This window comes from Athene noctua, chromosome 1 (genome assembly GCF_965140245.1).
Source record: "Athene noctua chromosome 1, bAthNoc1.hap1.1, whole genome shotgun sequence".
Taxonomy (NCBI): domain Eukaryota; kingdom Metazoa; phylum Chordata; class Aves; order Strigiformes; family Strigidae; genus Athene; species Athene noctua.
This window is the reverse complement of record NC_134037.1, coordinates 66,164,474-66,190,814: the sequence shown is the minus strand read 5'-3', so window position 1 is coordinate 66,190,814 and position 26,341 is coordinate 66,164,474. Positions and strand designations below refer to the sequence as shown.

At 45.8% G+C, this 26,341-nt stretch overlaps 2 protein-coding genes across 3 annotated transcripts in view; both read right to left on the bottom strand.

Annotated features, from left to right (window-relative positions):
- Positions 1-15,152: 15,152 nt before the first annotated feature.
- On the bottom strand, positions 15,153-17,553 carry SLC35D3 (solute carrier family 35 member D3). Its single transcript, XM_074924295.1, has 2 exons — positions 17,118-17,553; positions 15,153-15,982 (listed from the first exon to the last, which is right to left on the bottom strand). The coding sequence occupies exons 1-2, from the start codon at positions 17,551-17,553 to the stop codon at positions 15,153-15,155; spliced, it is 1,266 nt and encodes a 421-aa protein (XP_074780396.1).
- A 5,044-nt stretch (positions 17,554-22,597) lies between these two features.
- PEX7 (peroxisomal biogenesis factor 7) overlaps positions 22,598-26,341 on the bottom strand; it is a 49,464-nt gene continuing 45,720 nt past the window's right edge. For both annotated transcript variants that reach the window (XM_074896406.1, XM_074896405.1), the window contains one exon: positions 22,598-25,927. In XM_074896406.1, coding sequence (XP_074752507.1) covers positions 25,859-25,927 — 69 coding nt within the window. In that variant the 3' untranslated portion in view covers positions 22,598-25,858. The remainder of the gene's footprint in view (positions 25,928-26,341) is intronic.

Genomic DNA, 26,341 nt, shown 5'->3' with positions numbered 1-26,341 from the left:
TACTTCACTTTCCTCTCTCCTGATACAAGCTATTATAAATTGTAAGGATTATTGCATAAAGTATTCTACTAATAAGAGGTTACCCACAGGTGGCAACCCGTATTAGATGAGGCAATGCTATCTACCTGCCATGACAGGTTTGTGAACTGTGAGCAATTTTATTATTAAAACTTGACGCAGTTTTATCTTCTAGTAGCACAGACAATTGCAGAGGATCACTCAACATTTTGATTGCGAAGTCTTTGGTCAGAGACCATCTCTTTTATAAGCAGAGCCTAACACAATAGGGACCCGATTTTGTCTGTGTCCTCCAGATACTCCTCAGATGCAAACTCTAAATATTATCAGTCCACAAGATTGAATTATTCATGAGTCCTTCCACTGCATAAAATTGGTATAATCCACTTAGTATTGTGTCAATTGCTTTACACAATTAAATCTTTGTGCATTTACTGCAAAAGCACAAGGAAAAAATAAAAGCTACATCCCCAAGAAGAAACACATGTCCAGGTTTTTACAGAAATACTCCTCATCTGCTGCCTGTCTCTGAAGTCCATAGTCATTGAATCTTCTGCCACTGGCCAAACACAAAACCATTTCAGTCTGACCACCAACCATCTACAGCACTTTGGTCCTACTACCAGTTTCCACTTGCTACGTGTTCCAATCCAACCATTGCCAGTAAGACACAGACCAGATCCCCCCATCACCTCGCTCTTCGGTGAGCACTCCAGTAGTGTATCTAATTTGGGCAGACATGGAGAGATGAGGAGCTGAACCAGATGAGATCCTTGGCTCCAGAAAAGGGGCCAGAATGAAGATACCCAGTGGGAACAGGTATGTACTCAGCTGGTGAAACAGCCTACAGTCTGGCACTAAAGGAGCATGCACTGGCATGGTCTTGGTGGGCTCTGGTCTCCTTGCTACAGCAGTTAGGAAATTACCATGGTGACTCTGACTGTTTCAGCTCTCTCCAAGAGACAACTGTTAAACTCTGAGCTGACTGGCACAGCCAGGTGATGCAGGGTTCAGTTCTCAAGATCGAGCCTTAGGTGCAACATGACTGCCCAGATCCTGCTTTTTGCAGCCCTGTTGGCTACACAGAGCTCAGGAAATCCTACATCTCATCTACTCAGCATATATACATACCTTTGGCCCTTGGGAGGGGCTGGTCACCTTAATGTAGGGGTGGAGAGCTCCTCAAGCTGGGGGAAAGAGCAATTAAAATCAGGTTTTGCTGTCCATGACCACATGTCTTTGTACCACTGTTTGTTTTGTGCCTCTGGAAAGTTCAGTCCTGCATGTGTTCAGCTTTTAGTGCCTTAACAGATCTTCTAGTCATGTGAATCAAATTGTCATAAAATCCAGTCATTTCAAATCAGATGAAGCATTAGTCTTCAAATTAAAATGTTAAATATAAGAATCAATGGAAGCATTTTACTATTGCACTCTTGGGATTATTTTAGAGATGCAGTTACAGATTTCAGTCAGCCATGGTTTACTGCAGAGCCCAGGAGAATCTTTCAATCTGGAGCCATGCCTCTGCTTACCTTCTGCACACACACAGGGCTGTTGCTCATCTGGATGACGTACTCCTGGGCTGAGGAGTGTACATCTGATGCCTGAGAATTCATCTGCAACCCATGGCACCTACACATTTTCTGCTGCTGGGTCAGCAAACAGGCCTCACCAGCTGGGAAGTTTCTGAAAACAAAGTACTTGTAGACTGGTACTGGGCTGTGTGTGTCTTACTGAAGACCCATGCTTGAGTCATCAAGTGTAAGCTCATCACAAGGGAAAACCAGACAAGAAGGACAATTAGAGTTTTGATTTAGTACAGCCTTAAGCCTGGCTAGATCAAGGTTCTTCTCTGTTGACATAAGGCCTTCAAAAGTCTGGGCATTGAGACATACAGAGTACTGGAGGCATCTGGCTCTGGGCTGCGTTGTCATTAAAAGTCTTATATGTAAGATTTCCTACAGGATTTTGCTTTTTTAAAACTGTCCTCTGCTGCCACATGTAAAATCCAGATAGATCCACCATCCAGATCATAATTTTGAGCAACTTTTGAATATTCTATGTGTCACAAAGTACCCTGAAGCCCTAGCACACCTCTTCCATCTTCCAATGCAAAAAGCTGGTGTCTGCATGGGATGTGGGAGCAGAAAACAAATGGTGGATGCAACAGAGGGGAAGCATATAAGACCACTACCTCCTGATAGCTGCAAGCCACTGCTCAATGTTGCACAACAAGTCACCAGTCCGATTCCAGTTTTGTAGATATGATGGGTGGGAGTACTAAAATGGAGGTTTTGATGACTATGTATTGACACAGCTCCATGTTACACTTGTGAGGAAGTTGAAGCAGGTACTTCATTCACTTACAGGGTATTCTCTTAGGAACATGATGTAAGTGGGCACTGCCCATTGTAATTAAATACTGTATGTCTGTTTGTGATTACTGTGGTGTTTAATAGCTGAGTAGGTGGGGGATTCCAGCAGGGCGTACACTTGAAAGCAGTCAGAGCTGGTGAACTTTTTCACCAGAACTCCATGGCCTTTGTAAGGATCTTTCTTTACTTTTGACCATGCTGAGTCACTATTTTGGCACAGCAGAGGATAAAAACCAAGCCAGAGAGTGCAACAAAGAAATTAACAGCAGCTAAGCACGGTGGTTAAAATAAGGATTAAGAGCAGAAGGGAGTAAGTAAATTGCTGAAGGACAGGTTTTCTAAGACCTTTAAAGATGGAGGATATCTTGAGGAAACCTTCACAGGTTTTCTTCCTAGAGAAGGCATTAGAGAAAGGATCAAACCATCCTGGGTCAAAGCAAAGGTCCATCTTCACTGGCATCCCATCCTCAGTAGCACCATGAGCAGGTGCCCTGGGTGAAAACAGGAGGCTGTCAATGGTACATCCTCTGAATACTCTCGCAGATTCAACATATTCCCATCTCAGAAGACCTTCCTGATCTTTGTGTGGTTTTCTGTATTTATTTGCTCTCTGTGGACTGAACACAGGTTACTGTGTTCAGTTTTGGTCCCCGCTATACTAAAGAGATGTGGACAGGCTGGAGAGGGTCCAGAGGAGGGCCACAGAGATGATCAAAGGACTGAGAACCCTGCATATGAGGAAATATTGAGAGAATTGGATTTATTCAGCCTTGAGAAGAGAAGGCTTAAGGGAGACCTTATCACCATGTTCCAGTATTTGAAGGGTGTCTAGAAAGAAGATGGAGACTCCGTTTTACAAGCAGTCACATGGAACAGATGAGGGATAATGGGTACAAGTTACTCCTGGTGAGATCCCAATTAGACAAGAAGAAAAGTTTTTCACAATGAGAACAATCAGCCACTGGAATAATCTCCCCAGGGGAGTGGTGCATTCCCCAACACTGGACACTTTTAAGATTCAGCTGGACAGGGTGCTGGGCCATCTTGCCTAGACCGTGCTTTTGACAAGAAAGGTTGGACCAGATGATCCTTGAGGTCCCTTCCAAGCTGGCATTCTGTGATTCCTTTTCATGTACTTAAGTCATAAAGTAAACTTTTAGCTTCCACTACACCCTTTGGCAACAAGTCCACCAGTCTACTGCCTCCTGTGTGAAGGGCATTTTTATTTGTTTTGAACCCAGACCTAGAGCACAGTCCTCACACCATATCAGCTAATTCTACTTGAAAAAAAAGCCACAGTGAAAATGATAGTTATGCCTGAGGGGTATGAGACCTAAAGAAAACTCAGGGACAGATGTGGACAAGGCCAGTCTGCCCTTGATGGCTCTGAATAGTCATATAACATGGACACAATCACTCTGCACTGCTTGTGGTGTAGATATGAACAGAAGGGCCAACAGTGCAAGACAGGGCCAAGATTTGACAGTGTGAAATGCAGCAGAACAGTAAAAAATAGAAGAATGTAATTTTTATCTAAACTAAAGATTAACCATTTCAGATCTTAACAGTAAACGGTAGAATGTAACTTTTAACTAAAGATTAACCATTTCAGATCTTCGACTAACAGCCATTTTAATTTGAGGTGCTCCTACTCAGAGCAAATTAATTCCAATTAATGCCAATATTAATGCTCTGCCTTTGGTCTGTTAGTTTTCCCATGTCCTGTTCTTCACTTTGAAGGTACCAAACCACCAAGTCAAAATTAATTCAACCAATGAACAGTTCTGTACCACTGGACTTTCTTAGCAGGGATCAGAAACATAAAAGAAGAAGACCTTAAAGTCAGTCGATGGCTGCATTACTTAGTGGGTTTAGCCCTTTGATGTTTCAAATGGAGTTAACAGCTACATGCAGCCACTCAAAGGACCATTTGGATAGCTGAAGCAAATGCTATTGTACGAAACTATGCTACCCATGGTCTGCTGAGCTTGCTGGTTGATAATGCAGAACAGCCTGACTGATCTAAGGTCTAAGAGGAACTGTAGATTGCTGTAATTATCACAAACATTTCTGAAATTACAGAAATGTGATCATCATCTTCCTCCTGCCAAAGCAGGACAGCTTCTTTCAGCATCCTTTTAACCAGGGGTGTTTTATTTGTTGTTGATGACCATGCAGGAGTGGTAACAGAACAGTTAAACATGTAGCTAGACAGTGTGTCAGATAATGTGGAAAGCTGAGTGGTTCAGGGTTGGTTGCAGCTCAGAGTCTAATTCTCACATTACTTCTACCAGTGTCTAACACTGTCCAGGAATTCACAGGGTATCTCTAGCACAGCAGAGATGTCAGGATGTCTAGGAGTAGCTGCAGTACAAATAGGGAAGCCAAATTTAGTGCATAAGCAATTTCTCATTTTATTAAATATTTAATAAATAAATAAATTTAAAATAAAATAAAAATTGGTGTTTTTTTAAAAAAGTTAGTTTTTCTTTCCCCTCCACACAGTTAAGGTTTCAGTCCCACAGCCCCATATACCATTTATTCAGGACCTGCTACAAGGAAGCTTGCAACTGAGATGGGGAGCCTGTTGGATGGAGAAGAGGGACAATTATCTCCTCAGGTGGATCTGCCATTGATGGTGAAAGTTTTTTAGCCCGCACTGAGTTCATCTGCTCCCCATTTCCTGCATCAGACATTCCTCCCCCTTAATTTTGCCAAGTAGCTGATCCACAACATGTAGACTGCATCCAAACTCGAGAGGCAGGTATCTCCCAGCACAGAGTTTGGGGTTGGACACAGGGAATAGGGTGAAAACCTTAACTAACGACAAAATGACAGAAAAATGTGTAGCACCAAGATCAAAAATTGTCAGTTAAAAGGTCTTCATGCAACATTCCTAAATGCAGGTAGACAATGATTCCTGCAGGAAACTGCTCCACAGCATGGGAAATTGTAACAAGGCAAAAATCCTGAGCAACACCCCAGCAGCCCCTGTGACAGGTACACCAAATCGCATTCCCTGCACAGGAGGTTTTTTATGCTTCTCTCTGATGCCACAGCAGAGAACTCAGCTTTATGTGCACAGTTTCCTGGCCAGGAGAGATGCTTACAGCTCATGGGGGACCTATTTGTCCCAAACCAACTTCTTCCCAATCAATTTCATTGTCATTATGGGGCCATGTCAGGCAGCAGAAGAGAACAGGCTCTTCACTTTTTTTGAAGCACACTGATCTCACCAAATCTACAGAATTAACCCACAGTACAAATCAATGGATGAAATCCCCACGTACTCATGCCTCCTCTTGCAAAAGCCAGTGATAGCACAATTTCAGAGGGAGTGTAATTCTGTTTACAGTTGACAAGAGCCCAGCAAGGAAAGACCTGGCCATGGTCCAAGTCTAATGGACTTTATTTAAATGTACACACCAGCCCTGGAACACAGAAACTCCTGTCACAACTGGTGTAACAAAAGTGCCAGCTTTGGTGGATCATCTAATCTTTATCTCATGTATCAGACAGACCAAAAGCAAATAGAGCAGTCCATCCAAACCCTCACCGGTCTTTAAGAAAGCAAGTTAGCAGAAACAAAAATGACTAAATTAGCCGGAAGGCTGTGGTCCAAAAAACCAAATCAACACTTCTGACTTCCTTTCTTTTTTTGGCAATACTGCAATATCAATGCTAGTTTAGGCATTGTCACGAAAAAATATGCGGGTAGGGAGACATTTGCTCCTGAAGGAAAGAGGGCACCAAACAGGACCACAGACCTGAAATGGTTGTGAAGTTTTAAATTTTGGCTGGATACACAAAGGCATCCTCAGACAGAAAGAGGCAGCAGATGTATTTATTTCCAGCCCCCCGCGTCCCTGAGTGCCATGGATGGAGGCTGCTCCAGCCAGCTGTAGGCTCCTAGAAGTGCTGTGATGCACTTCAGTGCCAGTGGCTCAGACCCAGAGAGCTCCTGCTGAAGCACCTCAGGGGCTCCCAGCGCCTACATTTGGATCAGATAGTGACGCTGGATTTAAAATAATCCAAATTATCTACTTCCATCTTGTTAGTACTCAAATGTTTATTCATTATTCTGACTGAAAAATGCAGAGAAACAGCACTATAAAACTTAAGAAATTTGTCCATGAGACTCGAGGTTTTTTGCTTCCCTTGGCCTTTCTTGATAGCTTATAACACTCTTATATTATTACTCAAGTTTAGCATTTTAGTTAAAATGAGAGTTTTCTGCATGAATCTGCAAAATTGATCTTGTGCATCTCTACTGGCAGCCACCCAAAGTCAGAATTTATGTGCCCTAATGCTAGAAATGCATTTAACTAAATTAGATACCCCATCACAGCAGAGTGCACTGATAGCAGGGGCATATCAGGGCCACCTGCACCCTGGGAATCAGCTGGCTACTTCTTATATGGCAGGGGATTGAATTTATGGCACTTTTTATTCTAAGGTTCAACTGTAAAAATGCCATATTTGTTTGTCAAGTCAGCTCAAGAATAATGCTAATCCCTGACATTCTCAAATGGGTTTGAAGGTTCACTGTTGCAAAGCTGCTTTACAGAACTCATTCTTTATTACAGTGTTTACCTTTACATCTTTGTTTTTCCAGCCACTTCAAAGGCCATGAAAATAAGACAGCCACCAATCTAATCCATTCCACACATTGACTTACTCTGCAAGCTCAGCCAGCACTGTATTGCCTGCAGAAACTTGCTTCTTAAATAAATCTTTTCTCTAAAAAAACTATTAGTGGATTTGCATTTTTTCTTTCAGAAACGCAGAGGGAGCTGTGAATGAAGAAAAAAGGTAATAAAGGAACCATTTCTGCTCCGGTAATAGCTTACTTGGATTGCACAGGTAAAATGTGTACCATTCCCCTCCGTCACCACGATGCCACTGAATGCCTGAGCTGACCTGTTGCCCTGTGCGGGGAGGGGGCTGAGCCAGCTGCGGCATGTCAGCTCCCTCTGAGGGCAAACCCCTGACCCCACAGGAGAACACTCACCCATGCAGCATTAGTGGCAAGAGCAGCTCTCTGAAGCCTCTGCAGTTACAGCTGTGCTTGTTTGAGGGTGCCAGCACAGCTCCAGCAGCTGCTGGCCCTTCCCTGGTGGCACGGCTGTACCACCCAACCCAGTGGCACACACTGAGCTGGCAAAAACCCTTCTCCTGCAGCAGGTGCCCTTATCATTGGTTGTTCTGTTCTGAGTAAAGAGTTGGGGGTGGTGGGGTGGTGGTGTTTCCTTGACATTGCTTTGCTGGAATTCTGTTAGCTCCTCACGCACAGACCTCTGCTTGGTGGGATAGAGAGGTAATCCTAAAACCCACTTCTAACCTTCTCCTCGGGTGTCAGGCTGGGGAGGTGAAACACCAGCCACGACTGAGCCCCTAATGCAGCAAAATGCTTTCATTGTGGTTCATGTCCTACTGAATGTGGGCTCGGTCAAGGCACAAAATAAACCTGTGCTTAGATGTTTTGGTGCAAAGGCAAGGACTGCTGCATGAGAGCGTCTGTGATGACAACTGGCAAGGCATTGCAGTGACTGCTCTATATTGCCACCTAGGAATCTGCGTTCATACAACAGCCCGAGTTTTCAAAGTTGCTAACTTACACACCAGAACGTTGGACATACGCAGGGCACCAAGAGGAGTCCACAGAGAAAAAAAATCTCTTGTTTCAACCCATGCTTTAAATGGGGGGGATGCAGTGAAGCCTCCTTGGCCTCTGAAGGCCTGCTCACTGTGCTTGTCCATGATGAGTATGAATCAGTATAAATCAGTAATGAACCTCAGTCACAGAACAGCATGTCCTTGTCTTTGTAAGAGAGCATGGGATTTGATGTCTTTTGTTTGCTGGCTGCAGCTTTGATTTCCCTGAAGAGGATTCACAGGGTGCGTGCCAGACCCAGGACCATGTTGTGCCCTACTTGACCAGCCACTGGTGGACAGACAGAGGTGAAGTACGCAGGAGAATAGAAAAAGAATGGTGCCAAATTTACACCAAAGCTCAGTCAAGACCAAAAATTGCAAGTTTTGAGGAAAGACAGTGAAGTAGATAAAACTGGGGAAAGACTAAAGCTTGGATAACAAATAACCAGAACCTTCCTGCAAAATCCTCTGTCAAAGCCAGTTCTGGCCATCATTCTCATCTTCCACGTCTTAAAGGAAAACATGATAAACCAGAGGGAACAAATTTCATGTAATACATACACATAAAATCACGACTACTCTTCAGTAGCTAGCTACTGCTTACTATCTCTCTTGAACTGTAGCATTGGACACTTGGAGGAGCTGATTCTATAGAAGACCTTTGTGAGTATACAAGTGTACTTAGTCATAGTTAAGTAGATCCTTCAAATGGAGAAAGAAACAGCACTGGTTGTATTGGAAGGCACAGCTGGATGCAGCATGATTAGCCCTGGTTTGATCAAGCCACTGCAACATTCGAGTGATTCAGAAGAGTTCAGCACCCAGAAGGGACCCCAGGACACAACCACATATTACAACCCATTCTGCTCATGCTTAAGTGTTATAAAAAAAACCAAAACAAAACGAAACAAAACAAAACAAAACACCAAAACAGCTGAACAATTTTGAAAGTCCAACCCTGTCTCAGGGATCCTTGAAATGTGCTGCTGGCTTCGCAGTGATGCCCCTTTGGAGAGGGACTCTTTCACAGAGACCTGCACCCCAACTTTCCTGAGTTAAGCAATTTCTTCCATGATGCCATGCAAATGCATCCCATTCTCTTTTGTTTTAGGAAATGTAACTCCTGGGGCCAAAATCATGTGACTGAGCACTGTCGGTTGTGTCGTATGCATCAGCCTTCTAGTGTTCAACAAATATTCATACCCAGTGGTCTGTCAGCCACTGTGCTTCAGGAAATGCATTTTTTTTTTCCTCACAAAATGTGATAAGGACATATTTAGCTCATTTTTGTATGTTTGTCATAAAATGTGTTGTTGCACATTTTCTGTGCCACTGAACTCACCCAAGAAGGCACACTGACACAGGAAACCCATCGCTCCTTCAGAGCCTGAGTGGGCTCATGGTGTAGTAATCAGAAGACAAAATCCCTATTTTCCCTTTTAACAAAGTGTATGTAGTTTGAAATTGGACAGACTGTAAGGACAGATTTGCAGAGACACTCTGAAGACCAAAAATTCGCTTAAGAGAATTAAGCCAGTTCAAGACACAGGGAGTTAATGGTGGTACATACAGCAGCCTGTAGCTGGTTTTATTTATTGATGATACTCGGTATTTACAGCAGCCAGTAAACCTGACTGGTTTACTATCATGGTCAGTTCCAGCTCTTCATTCTCTCTCATTTGATCCCCTCCCACGTCAGGTAAAAATCAGTCTATGATCTTAGCAGCTATCGCTCTTTTTTTCAGAGAAAGCCTGAATTCTGTTCCAAGAGTTGTTGAAATTTGTCTGCTTTTGTCAGGAACAAAATCAATAGTACCTAATAAAAAAAGGTGTAATTTTGAGAACAGAACTGCCCGTGCTTTGATTTGATAAAGGACAAACTTATCAACAAAATTAACGTGCCCAGAGCAGAATTTTTTATGTATGTCCAGTAAGAAAAAAAATCACAGGACCACAAACAGCAGATTCACCCACCTATCCCCCAACCAGGTCATTGACTCGCCCTCTCTCTTCCTGTATTGCTCTTCCAGGATCCCAAATGCAAGTGTACTCACTGCAGACTCGCTGCACTGTTTTGCTCTGGGTTTCCGATGCTGGCACTATTTCTTTCCTTGTAAGAACAGTCCCAAGCTGAAATCTGGTGGACAGGCTGGCTTCCAGCTCCCCAGGGATACGGGTGTGGGAGAGGGATACGAACTGAAACATTTTGCTTTTCTGCAAACCCTCACATTTTCTCCATCATTCCTAATTTGTAACTCTCACATTTTCCCCATCTGTCCTAATCTGAATCCCATGTACCTCTCTGAGCAGTATTTTCATGCTTTCTACCCAGGCTTTCATTTCAGGCATTCTGCTATTGAAACACAATGTCTAGTCTTAAAGTGTGACTGGCTTTCCTAGGCTCCACCTATAATAAAAAAGAGCCTGGCTCATCAGCAATAATGATGGCAACCTCTTTTCAGGTTTATAGGTCTATTATTCAAAATGTTCTTGCTGTGAAAAAAAATCTCCTTCTGGTTTTACGTGTATAACAAATACCTACACAGGCATGCATGACCAGGAGATTTCAGCACCGGCTGGCTGGCAGCGAGGGCCTTCGCTCCTGCGTCTATCCTGCGCAGAGCCCAGCCCCGCAGGGTGCTGGTACCCAGCCCGGGCCCAGCCCCGCAGGAAGCTGGTGTGCAGCCACGGCTGAGCTATACTGGGAGCTGGGAAGCAGGGAGCTGGTGTACAGAAACATGCACAAAGGTAGCAAGAAGCAATCTGGACATAAAAGATGCTGCTGGTCCATCGCCTCCCTGCCCTTCTAGAGAAAAAAGAAAAGAATAATAACATGGCAGAAGCCTCTGTGGCAAGTCCTCTGCCACCGGCAGGGGTTTTCAGGCTGGACACTGCAAACAAGATTTGGGAAATACAGCAGGAACTAGGGAAGAGAAAGGAGGGCATGTGCACGCTCACCAGTTCCTGACAGGAGCAATGTTGAAGTGAAAAGCTTCCTGATGACCTCCAACAAGCTACTGAAGCATGAATACAGCAGCTAATTAAGAGGCAGAGTTGATTGCTTGCACTGCACTTACAGGCTTCAGGTTAAAAAACACGGAATAAACCTCAAAACAATATGTGAAATTATATGGGACACAGGCAGAGAGGCGAAGGAGCCAGGAATCTGTGATGTTAAACCTTAACCATGACAAGCAGCAAAATGTTCAGCTTCAGCTGTTATTTTAAAGCCCAGAGCTGAAGGGCTTGCACCTTTCTGCCTACTGAAGCCTTTGCCTGCAGCAAACAGATGTAATCGAATTACAGGAGGCTGTTAAGCACTGGCAATAAACTATCCCCAGACATACACGGGGCTGTGGAGTGTTGCTTAATAAACTGTAAAATTTCTTTCACTCTCACCTGTTTTCTCATAGGTTGCTGTTAATTTTCCTTCTGGAAGTGATAGCGAATGCGGGATCAGTTTGTCAGTGATGTATCCAAATCTCTATCCTTAGAAATTTTAACTGTCCCTGCTTCCAAATACTCTGGCCTCTCTTTAATTTTTTTAAGAAAATAATATGGTTTAGAAAATCTGGCTTTCATTTTTCTGCTGCATGTGTATCTATCTGTGTGCCTGCGTGTGCATGTGCGTGCGATATAGTAGTGCTAGAGCAGGTGTTACTCGATGATGTGTTGACACTGAAATTAATGATTATTCTCAACGCAGTCACTGTGCACCAGGTTCATTCATTATCCTGGAACAAGGGCAGTTTATTTCTCTAAACCATCCTGCAGGCACATTTGTGTGGAGCTCTAAGGTGAATCCTGTAATGATCACGGGCCCCAGTGAACCCACTTTCAGTCACGGGCACATTACACACCTTTCATCCAATGCAAACAGGTAAAAATTAACGCTTAAGTCATCTCCTAGGGCTGCCATGTGACACAGCTGGTAATACAAATACTTAACATTGTAAAATAAAATCAGTATTATGTCCTTCAATAATGCAATTATTTTATAATATAGCTATTAATAACGAACATCTCTTTTTTATGTATTCTAAAGTTAGAGCAGTTACACTAGTGACACTAAATCATCTTAAATATGTAGCCACAGAAATCACTGCTGAGAACCACAGATACTTCCAGCTGTACAGAGGGCTTGGTCATTTCAGATTCCTGTGTTTCTTTGTCTGTCCTCAGTCCCTCTGTCTATGACAGTATTTATAGTGTGCAGTCACATGCTGAGGAAACTTGGACAGTATAAAGGCACAAGAATAACTATAAATGAACCAAAAATGAGCACCCCGGCGTAGCAACAATAAGAAAACCAGAAGGCTTTTGGAAAGCAGTGCATTTTATTCCCACATCTCATTCTGCAGTCTTCCGCTGATGCTATTAAAATACCTCAGCACGAGGCAATATTTTTATTTTATTGTGCGACAGTCTCTTTTACTGAAAAAGTCGATTGCATTTGCCAAATTCCCATTTTAATTTAGGGAATTTACAGGTATAAACAGAATACAATATAATCACATTTTGACTATACATGCAAATGTACAACATCGTAACAGCAGCTTTCTAAAGTCAAAGCTGTTTGAATTTCCGCAAATTTCTACTAATACTTCAACAACAGTAAGCAGCAAAACATTGAACTCTCCCAAGAAAAAGTCCTGAAACGAGAGTCCACGGGGAGAGCTTTCTACAGCACGTGCCAAACAGAGTGTATGCTACAGGATCAAGAATGGCATCCAGGTGGTAAAAAGATCCACATTTCTCGTGGACAGAAAACACTGAGCACAGTGAGGACGGATCAGAAATGTGGGTTTCTCTTCAGCCATCTGTACGATTAAAATGCAGTTCAGTATCGTAACGAGTTCAGTAATACGGCAACTATAAGCCATAGGCACAAACTTCTTTAGTCTAGGATGTATTTGAAAAACTAACAAAACCCCTTAGAATAATTAGCCTATAAACAATTAGTGTTTGGTTGGTTTGGGTTTTTTTTTTTTTGCAAAAGATAGCTGTATGGAGCTTGAGCAAAAAGTAAACGTATTTCGGCATATAGCCAGAATCTCTTGATATTCACAAGCTACACATAACGTGTGATGTACAAGATCTCCCTGCCCCATCCTCCAGCCCAGCAGCTACAGACTTTTAGCCTCAATGTCTTCATAGCCATCTCTTTCAAAATTCATGGGTGATGCCAGGTCACCCAACTTCTCCACTCAAAAAGCATACTGTTGCACCTGATGCCTCCGCCTGTTGCACCCAACGCCTCTGACAAGAATATAAAGCTCTCCCAGAGATCAGTTTTGCAGATAGACTCTGCTGGGTAAATTGCCCATTTTGGATTTCAGTGCTGAACGCGCTGTGAGGCTAATGCTGCCTGCTTGGCTTGAGAAGACATTGGGCTAGGCACTGCTTAATTAGAGCTGTGGGAATAATTGATTTTCAGTTCAGTGGCTTAATAACTAATAATAAGAACAATAACAACAACAACAATAAACAACATGGTTACTTTTTTCAGGAGACGATAACAACTTGTTTCAGCCTGTGGTCAAGATGGCCCAAAGGCTGGGGCACCGTTTTGGGATGTGGAAGGCTCAAAGTCAAATCTCCTCTCTGCCTGGTTCTAAGCAAAGGTTTGACCTAAGGATCCCCACCTACCAAAAGAGTATCCCCAGGCTAAGATATACTCACACACTTGTTTCCCCAGTCTTTCCCATTAAATGTATGGGGTACTAAATATTAGCATATTCAATGGAGGCCCCCCTGGAGGGCACGCTTCCCACTTCCCACAGGAGTGCTGCAGCAGCCAGGGTGGAGAGACAGCTCTGCCCCTTGTAGCCCACAGGGACAGTCTGGGTACACGGGAGCAGCTTCCACCAAAGCCACAGCCATCTCGGTGCTGAGCGCACTGTGCATCCCGGCCCGCGAGCGCTCGGCCGTGGGATCTGCCGGAGCACCCTGCAGCTCCCTGGCTCCCTGCCTGCACTTTCTTCCACTGGACGCTACAGCGCAGGGACAGTGAGGGCTGATGCACACAAAGCTGTGTCCCAACACGTGGCCAGGATATAGCAAAACTGTCCTGCAAAAGCACCCCGGGAAACCCCGGAGAGATGGCATCCCCAGTTCTGCTACCAGCCTGTACTTCTGAGAAAGGGAGATGGAGAGGACACCTAGGTTCCAGTCCAGGCTCTGATTCACCTGACTTCAGAGTACAAGGAGGGGATAGCACAAGGCACACACTTTCTCCCTAATTTTTTTATAGCCCTCCCAAATCAAATCAATACATACTAATATTTCCAAACTCGTTTATTTAGGTCAAGCTAATATTCCCAATGCTACATGTAGTTAAAGCTCATAGAAAAACATCCTTCGTTTGCTAACCCAAGCTTCTCAAAAGTTCAGATCTGGTTCTGCTCTCATGTACACCACCGCAAGACAGAAGTAGTATATCTACTGAAGACACAAACCACCCAGTGTAAACCAGGTCCAAGGCCCAGCCTGGACACAGAATCAGGGAGAGTTTCAACTCTTCAGTTGAGGGCTATTCTACACCAATATAATTGAAGTGGCACAACCTCTAGCTCTGTTGCAATTGTATTCATGAGAGGAGCACATAAAAGTACAGTTAACAGGAGCTTATATATTGTAGAAATATATTTATATAGAGTACCTATAATTGGACGGATACAGATACAGAAGCACATCGACAGAGCCTCCGAATGGTGTTAAAATCACAGGCTCCAGACACAAGCTAAGCTACAGGCCACTGCCATGTCACTGGCACTGCCAACTAACTCAATGGTACCGAAGTCCCTCATAGCCCGGGCTGATGGGCAAGCACCCCGTGACTCCCCATTACCCAACTCTCTCTGTGTCCACAGCAGAGGACTTGGCACCTTTAGCTGTGGTGGGTCTATGCTGATGTACTGAAAGCAGCTGAAAGCAAGCCCAAAGCATGAGCAAACTCAGACCTTTTGCTTTTTGACAATGAGGTAAAGTCATCCTACATGATTTGGATTTGTCAGCATTGATGTGGAAATGTATGCTCTGTCTTTCCCCCTGTACAGAGAACCAGGTGTCTGTCCTCAAGCAATAGGTTTTCCGACCTGCTTTTTAAGGGTTTGGTAGCTCTTCATTTTCTATCAAATAATCCTTCTTTATGTAATTAGCACCCCTCACCAACCTCCATACTCCAAGATAGGCATCCTTCAGCGAGCTCCTGTTCACTTCTTGTGTGCTGGCGGCTTCTCCCTGGACCGTTGGTCCCTTGGCAAGTTTCTCAGTGCTGACCTTCTCTTCCTCTCTGCTCTGGCTGTCTCCCATGGCTGATCCTTCCGCTGCTGCTTCCTCAGCCCCCTTCTCCTGGGAAATTGACTCCATCGCAAACAGTGCTTGGTCCCCAGCCTGCCTTTTCCCCTCCTCCTCTCTAGCTTCTTTCTCCAGGTCCTCGTAATTGCTCTGCCGTCTGGTCTCAATGTACTTGGCCACGCAGTAAATGACAGACCCCAAGGTGTTGACCACAACACCAGCTATAAATAACTTTGTGGGCTCCACATCATTGAATGCCACCATGCCCACCGTGATGGTTGCTATGCTCTTCACCACCCCCACAAAGCTGGTGGTCACAGCCGAGTTAATGTAAGTGCAGTGAAGGGTGGTAAAGTTCATGGCACAGCTAATCAGGACACAGGCGATAAAGATGCATACCATGGCAGGGTCCTTCCACCCCGGGAAGGACCAGACGTTGATGGAATCCATGCTGGCAAAGGAACAGATAATGAGAAAAGGGGTGGCCGAAACAGCGATGGCGTACTGAGCTGTCAGGGGTCCGTATTCACTATCTACGCTGGTCTTCTGAATGAGCACCAGATAGGCAGCGTGTATCAGTACAGCCAGCACGCCTGTCACATAGCCCATAGCATCCCCGGTCAGGTCACCAGCTCCTGTCGGGAGGGTCACAGAAAGAAACAAGCACGGTTTTTGCACGTGAGACAGAAAGAGAGCACCGGTTTGGGCTGGGCAGATGCTTAGGAAATAGGCACCAGTGCACTTTCTGTAACTCTTAGGATGTCCTAAGGCTGGACACACTTCCCTCCCCACAGATATTTCTTCTTGGTTTTTTCTTCATGCTGCTCCTAAACCCCGCAGCCCCAATCTGATTGAATTCGCCCTTTTGTGAAGACACTAACAGGAGCTTGGCAGCTGAAAGCGTGCGTGCACACCGCAGCTCTGGGCATCCCCTTGCCAGCACGGGCTCAGGTCAGCTCCGGCCGGCCAGGCTGCCTGCCCTTCAGCCCCCCGGCCCTCCCTCTGCCCTCCTGCTCCCCCCGGCAAGGCCAAGCCCTGTGGGGTCCCCGCGGCGAGAGCTTCCCTGCTGAGCCCCCTGTCAGGCTCCACTGCAGATTAAGCTACTCACCACCCGTGCTCTGTTCCCTGGGGCAGCCCCTAACCCAGGGGCGTTGCCGGGCCGTGCAGAGCCAGCTTTGCCTCCCATCCCACCTACACCTCGGCTGGAAATGAAGACAGGTGGGGCCCCTGGCCCCGTAGGGTTGCAGCTGACCCCTAAACTTGCACCTCCACCTGTAAGATTGCACCCACCCCAGTTGGGTTGCAGTTGCCCCCAGAAGATTAAAACCACCCCTGTAAGGTTTCACCCACGCCCCGTAAGACCACACCTCCCCCCATAGCGTTGCACCTTCCCTAACAGGGTTGCAGTATGGTTGCGCCCACTCCCATAAGCTGGCGCCTACTTCCATAGCGCTGCCCCGACCCCCGTAGGGCTACACGGAGCCCTCTGAGCCCGGACCTGCCCCAGCGGGGCTGCAGCCATCCCGCAAGGTCGCATGCAGCTGCCCCCCCGCCCCGCCCCGAGGTTACCCTCCCCCCGTACCCTCGCACCTTTCCCCCCCACGGGCTGCCGCTGCCCGCTCCGTCCCGCCGCGAAGCCCGGCCGGGGCGGCGGGAGCTGCCGGGGCACAGAGGCGGCGCCGCCGTCGGGGCGTCCCGCGGGGCGGCCGCCCGGCCCGCCCCGCCCCGCTCCGCTCCGTCCCGTCCCGTCCCGTCCCGTCCCGCACTCACCGGCCAGCGCGGCACCGCAGGTGGTGATGAGGACGGCGACGAGGACGCCGGGCGAGGGCATGCCGTCGCGGAGCACCAGGGCGCCGGTGAGGAGGGTGACGAGGGGCAGGCAGCGCTTGAAGACGACGTACATGGGGAGGCTGAGGCCGCGCAGCGACCAGAGGGTGAGGGTGGACTGCAGCGTGGCCAGGGCGGCCACGGCGGCGAAGGGGCGCGCCAGGCGGGGCCCGAAGGGCGGCAGCGCCGCCAGCCCCCGCCGCCGCAGCGCCTCCAGCCCCAGCGCCGCCGCCGCGCTGCTGAGGCACTGCAGCAGCGTCAGGAAGGCGAAGTGGTAGCGGGCCAGCAGGAACTTCAGCAGGATGTTCAGCGAGCCCGAGCACAGCCCGTGCGCCACCGCCACCGCGACGCCCCGCGCCCGGCCCCGCCACCGGCACATCCTCTCCGCCCGCGGCGCCGCCGCCGGGCCCGCGGCACCGCCGGCCACCCGCCCGGCCACCCGCCCGGCCACCAGCCCACCCGGCCACCCGCCGCGGCGGCGGCGGCGGCGGGGGGGGACGGCGACGGGCGGAGGCAGGGGGCGGGCGGAGGCAGGACGCGCTCCCGGCAGGGCGGCCGCCGCCCCCGACGTGTCCCCCCCGGCGCCGCCCCCGTCATGTCCCCCCTCCTCCGCCCCCGACGTGTGCTCCCCGCGCCCCCGCCCCTCCTGTCCCCTCCCCGCTGCGTCCCCCCCGCCGTCCCCGGTGTCCCTCGGAGCGCGCCCCGGCTCCGCGGGAGCGGGGGGGTCGCGCACAGCCGTGCTTGCAGCCCGCGGGATGGATAGACGCGGGGGGCTCGCAGCATGGCGGAGGAGCGCGACCGCCCCGAAAATAACGGGGGGGACCCGTAGGAAACCCCACGCCTCTACCGGAGCGGGCAGGTCGGTGCAAACCCGCCCCCCGCCGAGCAGGGCAGGACCGCTTCTCTCTCACCAAAAGCCGTACGGCCTCTCAGGAAAAAGCATCCATCGAGCCTAGCGGGGGCATCCCCCCTGCAGCCCCCCACTGCCTCGCGTCGGGGTCCGGACGCCCCCCGGCTCGCACACCCGCTGGCCCAAGGGAGCCCCTTCTCGGGTGGAGAAGGGCAGAGAGATGGGACCCGCTGCTAGGAAAGCAGGGGGGACCTGATCCTAGCAGGGCAGCTTTCCTTGAAAAGTCACTGAAAATTGGTAACCACACAGAGTCTTCGAAAATGATGTTTTAAAGCCTGGTGAAATTAAACAAACTAATCCCTTCTCTCGACTCGCCAGGCGAAGGTTGTAACAGGAGACTGCAACAGATCACCGCGACTCTAAGGAACAGCAAAAGCAGTTCTCCGACAGCTGGTCCTCTACCCTGCAGTGTCAGGCAACATAGGGGAATGAAAAACTGTACTTTTATTTGGAGCTGCCTTATATTCTTGAGCCTTCTTCTAACGTCACGCATGTAAGGTCTCTCTCATTAGCAGTAAGCCTACCTTTCACTCATCAATATGAGATTAGAAAAGTTACTCTTTTTTTAAACAAAATCAGCCTTCCCCCTCTCCACAGGAACGGTATTAGAAAGAACCAGCTTGGGGGCAAACGGAACTTGGCACCCAACGTTTGTTTTTGGAAGATGTACATAAAAAGAGCGGACCAGATCCTGGCAAGGATTATCAGTTCTGGTGGACTCGTACGGAATGCAACACAAGCATGGCACACATTTTGGCAGTATCAAAAAGGCACAACTATTTTCTGTGAGATTTCTGCTGAAAAATGTTACATTTCAGCCTTAGTTCAGTTCACAGACCTCACCAGATATGCTCAGCTTCCGAAGCCAGCTATGCTTCTTCCCAGTCAGTACGCTGGAAACTGTGTACAGCGTGGTGTTCAGGTGAGACCTGTAGCAACCACAGGGAGGTGGTGCTGATGCCAACAGTTCCCAACAAGAGCAGAGCAGGCGTTAGGACTGCCAGGCAGGCAAGCAAGCAGGCACGAAATGATCATGCTAGTATGGAGGAGTGGCAGGAAAACCACACCGGACTCGCAGCATTGGGCCCTTCATCTGAACCAAGAGAAGCCGTGTGTGCTCAGGATTATCGCTGGGTGCAGTTAGGGGCTCTCGGTGGTCACAGGGATCTGTCGCACCGAAGAGGATGTGTTACAAGTTTCCTGGGTTACAGCTAGCTGTGGAGCTGGTACGGGCAGGGGAAGGAGACAGGGCAAGGTTTATAAAACAAAACAACAGAGGTACACATTAAGGTACACGTGAGTGAAGATTAAACTTGCTAATGAGGGAAAGGAAACCATGGGTACTGTTAAAATTAAACAACAGAGGTAAAGCACAAGAGAAATAATGTTCTCTAAGAAAAAGCTAAAGGAACTTCTTTTTTTTCAGCCTTTGGGGTAAACGTGTGGGTGGAGACAGGAGCAATTTTTGGAAATCTAACCTGCAGTCTGCTTCCAGAAGCCAGGAGCTGAGTGCAAGTCCACCTTGCACTTCAATGCCGTCAGCGGTGCTTGTGCAGGGCGCCACCAGCCGCTCTTGACTGCCCGTGACTGATGCAGACAGCAGTGCTTCCTTCTACTTTTTGACATGTGTTCCTGGATAAATATTCTTTCTCACCAGAGGCTCTTTCCAGCTTGCCTGCCTTTTATTTTTCAATCTTCAATTTATTCTTTTTTTATCAAATTGCTCTTCTCACTCACTCTTTCTTGCCTGGTATTTTCTCACCTCTCTTCCCTTCCCCATTCCCATTCCAGAGCCTGACATTGATGCAAGAACAACACTGACTTTGTGAGGAGCACTGCAATATTCAGCTGACTCAAACCTGCTGCCTCTCTTTTCCTCCACATCTTTTCAGAAATCCTTAGGATTCTCCTGACATCTATCATTTTAAATTAGCTTTTTCCCTTTTAAGTGTTCCCTAATTATTTTCCACAACAGTTTATTCTCCATTTTGTTCTCTCTGGTTCTTACCAAGGCAGTTGAATTTTCATCTTCTTTTTACATGCAAATCTTCAGTTTTAATAATATTTGAGTACTTACATTTCTATTGATTAAAAACTCTATTGATTATTAAAACAGTGGGGGGAAAAAAATCCAGGACTGTGTGTATGCCTCCTTTTAAAAGGTGAGTAATACGTTATCTGAATTTCTCAGTCACAAAAAGCCATGGATGCAATCAGGATACTTGGAAGTTTAATCTTTGCTAACTCAGGGTGGGAAGAAACCATGGACCGAAACCCAGAAGTTTTCAGGCAAAATGACGTACCGGTTGTCACCTCCCCGGTGCTCGGGGGCATTCACCCACGTCAGCAGCTGCACTGCAGCATAAAATGTAAACTCACAGTGAAGTGGCCTGAAATATTAAGGCATATAAAGGTTGAAACTCTCATTTAAACTTATTGCAGACCACATATGGCTTCAAACCCCACTGAAGAATTGTGCCAATGCATTTACACCAGCCTCCATTTGGACTCATCCCAAGCCCACACACAGCACAATTAAAGGAACACGTGGATTACTGTGACAGTGTTTGTGCATGGGAGAAAAAAAAGCTCCTTCAGCCAAATAAGTGCAGATGGAAAAAAATCTAATTGTGCTTTCTGGAAATACTGTAGTAATTGGGACTCCACCTAAGCGTAACCTCTGGAAGAAACGATTTGGTCCCCTCACCAGTGAAATTATCACAAGGGAAGCAAGTCTCTGACATTGCGGAGGATCAGGCTGCAAGCCTGCATCAGTGGCTGAACACTTCCCTGATTGAAACAGAAAACCAAGCGTTATCGGATAAAAATTTTAATAGAACAGAACTGTTCCAATTTCAGTTGAAGTGACCTACAATGATCAATCCCAACTACCTGACCAATTCAGGGCTGACCAAAAGTTAAAGCACGTTACCAAGGGCATTTTCCAAATGCCTCCTAAACACTGACAGGCTTTGGGGCATGAGCCACCTCTTTAGGAAGCCTGTTGATCACCCTCTCAGTAAAAAAAACTTCCTAATGTTTAGTCTAAACCTCCCCGGACAGACACAGCTTTGAGCCATTCCCACACATCCTATCACTGGATCCCAGGGAGAAGAGATCAGCATCTCCCTCTCCACGTCCCCTCCTCAGGAAGCTGCAGCGAGCAGTGAGGTCACTCCTCAGCCTCCTTCTCCCCAAACCAGACAAGCCCAGAGTCCTCAGCCTCTCCTCACAGGACATTCCTTCCAGCCCCTTCACCAGCTTTATTGCCCTCCTCTGGATGCCTTCCAGGACCCTCACATTCTTCTTAAATTGTGGGCCCAGAACTGCACAGAGTACTCAAGGTGAGGCTGTACCAATGCTAAATTTGGGAAGCCGAGGGTCCATGTCCCAAGAACCATATCCTGTCTCTGGGAACTCACCTGTGTTGCAAGGACAGCTTCCCTTGCAATATCTGTCATGATAGTCTTAATTTTAGTCTTGTCTATACTTAGCAAGGAGAGGTGGAGGGGAAGGTGCTGTCCCTTGCTAAGTCACCCATTTCTCAACATGGACTCAGGCCAGGCTCAGTACTGGTATCCCACTGCCTCTCCACCACTCCACACTCAGAAAAGACAAGTTCTCCTGGACTTCACTGGAAAGGAACTGGATAAAGCAAGAGAGATGTCATTTGAGTTAACACTGCAGTGAAGATACTTCCCTCCTACTAAGCTGTTCTTGTGTCCAGAGACAGAAGTGGGTGCTCTGTTCATAAACCGACTGCTACAAGATTTTGATGTAGTAGTGGGACCCAGACACAGTAACAAATAGCTCTGTGGTTCCTTACAGTAATGAGATGATTATGATGCCTTAACTCCACTCATATGATGCAATATGCTCAGTTCTGCATTGCACCTAGGTACAATGGCATGGGTGAAAGGAAAAAAAAAAAACATGGAGCAAATTGGTGTCAAATTCCCAAGGACATAATTTTTTTTAAAAGGTTTCTTGGATGAAAGTGGTAAATATCTACAGAAAATGTTTAATGGACAGTTTGCTTTGATAAGCATCTAGTGCAACCATGAGATGTATAGAGGAACTGTTGTGCAGAGTTGTATCCATTCCCAATCACATGACCCTGAGAACATTCAAAACTGAGCAGTACTACTGAAAGGCTTAGTACACCCATGCCTATGCAGCAAAATTTGAGGCCAGACTGTTCTTGGCTAGAAGAAAGAGATCACTTAATCACTGAAATGCAGTCTGCACAAGCAGACGCAAAGAATCATTTAAAATAGTTTTCCTTCATCCAAATGCAGACCTGATAGGACATATAGCTAGGCAAAGTTGCATAGAGTATGGTCTCTAAAAGTACCAAGGAAGAACGTGACTGTCACCCAGTATTCATGCAAGACATAGACCGTGATTACAATACTCTTTACTTTTAAGATACTCTCAGATATCTTTCACTGCATTTACTATTTGATCAACGTTTTCTTAATTGGGGAAGTGAATACAAGAGTTTAGCCAAAAATACTGTGTGCAATTAATTTAATAGCACTGTAGAACAGCAAATCCACTCCTTTAGAACATCATCAATCAACATGTTTCTTGAACCAACGAGAAACCTATGGGCTGCCATGAAACAAAATCTTCCACAGGAGCAAGGTTCAAAAGTAGAACACATTACATGTTTAAGATTGTTGTCATCAAAGGTCTGAGTAAACAAAAAAAGATTAGAAACTAGTTTTATGGTCATAAAATACAAAGATTTTCTTTAAAACAATTATGGCAAACATTCCCTGAGAATTAAGAATCAGCAACAACTCTTGCCAGATTGTTTTTTCTGTTACAGTGCAGAAACATTATAGCACATTCTCTCCATTCAAAGATCACGCAGGAAGATTAAAGGCTACAGTTTTTATTTATGTGCATCTTCTGCACGTGCTCACTTTTCAAGAGAATTAAATCCAGACGCAGCAACCCTCAGCACTGAGGCTAACCAGGACATGAAGGGAGAAAAGGCAGTTAACAAAAGGTTTAATCCACATGTTGAGTGTGCGTGTTCAGAATTACTTTTTTTTTTTTTTTTTCCCCCTGCGCTAGGTTTTCTAAATTTGCCCTTCCAACTGATAGGCTATGGCAGCATTCTGGAATAACCCCCTCCCTCCCCCCAGAAACACACATTATAAAATACATACCCACCACCAAAGTGTCCCACTTAGAAAAGTGACTTGTTGTCTAAGCAGAGACGGGAGATAAAGCAGAAGAGTGGAGTTGAAATAATCGATTTTAATGCCTAAAATTAGATTTTATGGCCCACAGTATTGCTGAAAGTTATGTGCAGCACAGCTTTATCATTGCATCATTCCTCAGCACACAGAACTAAAGTGCAGTAAACATTCAGAATTCGGTGCAACACACTGTCACAAAAAAAGAAAATCTACTTTTTGATATTAATTCAGCTCAACAAGATGGCATTCTGAGGTCAGTTTGCACTGACCCAGAAAAAGAGAAGATCCTATGAGGATCCAAATTCTTATATTGTAGAAGAGGGTTTGTTTCTGCCTTGCCCTAACACCAAATCAATATATGCATATCTCCCTGCAGCTACCTGATAGTTCCCTGTCTCTCTCTCCAAGATAGCACAATCATTCTTTCTTTGCAACTTGCAGGTCTTAGCTCTGCTGAATTCTTTCTTTCATTTCTTCAAAGCATCCAGCAGATCTGGCAGTGTCTGCTATTGCTTGATATATGTGTGGTGCAACCCAGAAGCGTACAGCATTCATTGATGGGAGACTATGAAAACCTGACCAAAGGGTCTTTTGTTGGTAAAGATTGTTGATATGGGGTAACAGCAGAAGGGAGGACAGCTTCAAGAAGGCTGAAAAAACAACAAAAAAAAGTGGGCTAGCAGGAAACCAGGAGAGAAGTCTAACATATACCAATGAGAACTACAGGAGTATCACAGTTGGATCCTGAAAGGGTATTCAAAGGAGACTGCAGAAGCATAAAAACTGAACATCTCTGCTTGCCTCAGAAAAACTCAGATGAAGATACCATCTTGTGGGCTGAGGAGTCCAAGTGGGTATGCAAAGTACCCAACATACCTATTGCATGTTGGGCACATTCTTGGTAAGTATAATAGCTTGGCCACAGTGGATCTGCTATGCTTATGTCATGCAGTTAATCTGCATGTATGTAGATTCAATTGGTGTGGACATCAGCTCTCACTTTGGACAAGCTGTCAGAGGTCCAGAAACACTGAATATATGGCCACATTCCTCTTCTATCTCTTGGAAAGCTTTCGAAGTGAAAATAAAAGACAAGTATAAACATAGATGGCTGTCCTATCTCTAAATCTTGAGGATTATGATCCAATTAGTGTTGTATATATTTCATTTTTTCCTAAGCGTCTTCTCTGTCATGAGAGTATCTTTCTGCATGACTTCATCAACTGTTTTACTGAAGGAGATCTAAAGGAAAAAATGTATGAAAATAATCTTGTCCTGGGTTGCAGTGTATTCTATTACCATCCTCATGAGCTGTTGAAATCAGGTGGGGCAGTGTTTCCTTGCCTCCTCCCCCCAGACTATCTTACTGTTAATGGCCCATCAATGCCATGCAGCATAACTCGGAGATAACTCCCTCTGGACCATCTTCTGTTAATGAGCTTAATCAACATTTGGCCTCATGAATCATTATCCCATTGTGAGATGCTCCACCCAGAGGGAGGAACCAAGCATTCCATTCTGGATATAATCTGAGATTCTGATATACCAGAGACACTCTCTTTTTCCACTGGATTTCCAGAGGACAGGAGCTACTTAGCCACCACTGGACTTTTCTGAGGAAGAGGAGATCTTCTTTCTACAGGATCACCGCTTCAGGGGGACTGCAGCCACCATTCTACCGGACTGCTACCACCACACTGATTAACAGGGTGTCAGGTTGTATCCTGACTCTGTCAGTTTAACCCAGTGTTATCTGCCTTTATTTTTTTATTATTTTTTTTTTTTCAGTTATTTTTTCCTCTTTTTATTTCCCTATTAAATTGTTATTCTGACTTGGTGTCTCCCACTAGTTTGTTTTCAAACTAGTACAAATCTTTACCACCTTTGTGAACCAGCGATCAAAAAGGTCAAATGAATCAGCTGGCTATAAACTATGACATTTACTGTCTATCAAGAATATTCATCATACTGCACAAGAAAATAATGCAACACGAGTCACAGCAAAACATATAAATTAATCTGAGTGATACAAACCTCAGCTGACATTACAGTACTTTACAGTGAAAAGCTTTCTTTTCTCTTTTCTTTTCTCTTCTCTTCTCTTCTCTTCTCTTCTCTTCTCTTCTCTTCTCTTCTCTTCTCTTCTCTTCTCTTCTCTTCTCTTCTTTTCTTTTCTTTTCTACAGTGACATTATCACAAAATACACTGCCAGTTACACTTTTATTTTTTATAAGGATCAAGAAGAATCAGGCCTCTGCTCTCATCATAAACCAGATAGATCACAAAATTGTGTTGGCGATTCTACTCTAAAGACACCAGCTTGTATCTGCTACAGCCACTCTTTGGCCATTCAATTGCTGTTGAATGTTTTGCTGGCTCAAGTACTACCTGCACAGTAAACCAAGCCCTAAAATCTCCACGTGCTTCAGTGCACAACACTCCATTCAAGAAGTGTTTTACTTAAAAAGAGACACTAAGATTAGTGACACAGTTGACACTTTAGCAGCAGTCTGGTTGTGGGGTGAGAAAGGTTCCTGGGTGTGTCAGATCTTCATTTTTCTCTAGACAGGAACTGCCAGACACGATGGAGTATAGATCTTGACTAGTTCATCCCAAGCACAGTCCACCACCTACAAAGCAAACAAAATCTATTTAGATCCTTCATAAGTGTCATTTTTACAAAAACCAGAAGGAACTTAGAAGAAATTAATGCATATTGTGAAGTTAATGCTTGTTGGTACTCTGATACTTCAAAATTATATAATAATGCAGTTGGTTTTGTTTTCATTTTTTAGAACTTTTGTCTTTACTGAGATGCATTAAAATTAATAATATCCTATTTTTCATATTCCCCATGAGGACAGCAGGGAAAACTTTGGGTTTCAACTGATTGTTCCAAATAGACTAAAGAATGTAACTGAGTATCAAATGAAGGAAGGACACACAGAAGTCCAGACCTTGTGGTGTTTCTTCTCTTTACGGGGTCTCAGGACTCTTTTACCATGGTATCTAAACACTTCGTGATCAAATCTAAATAACTTTCT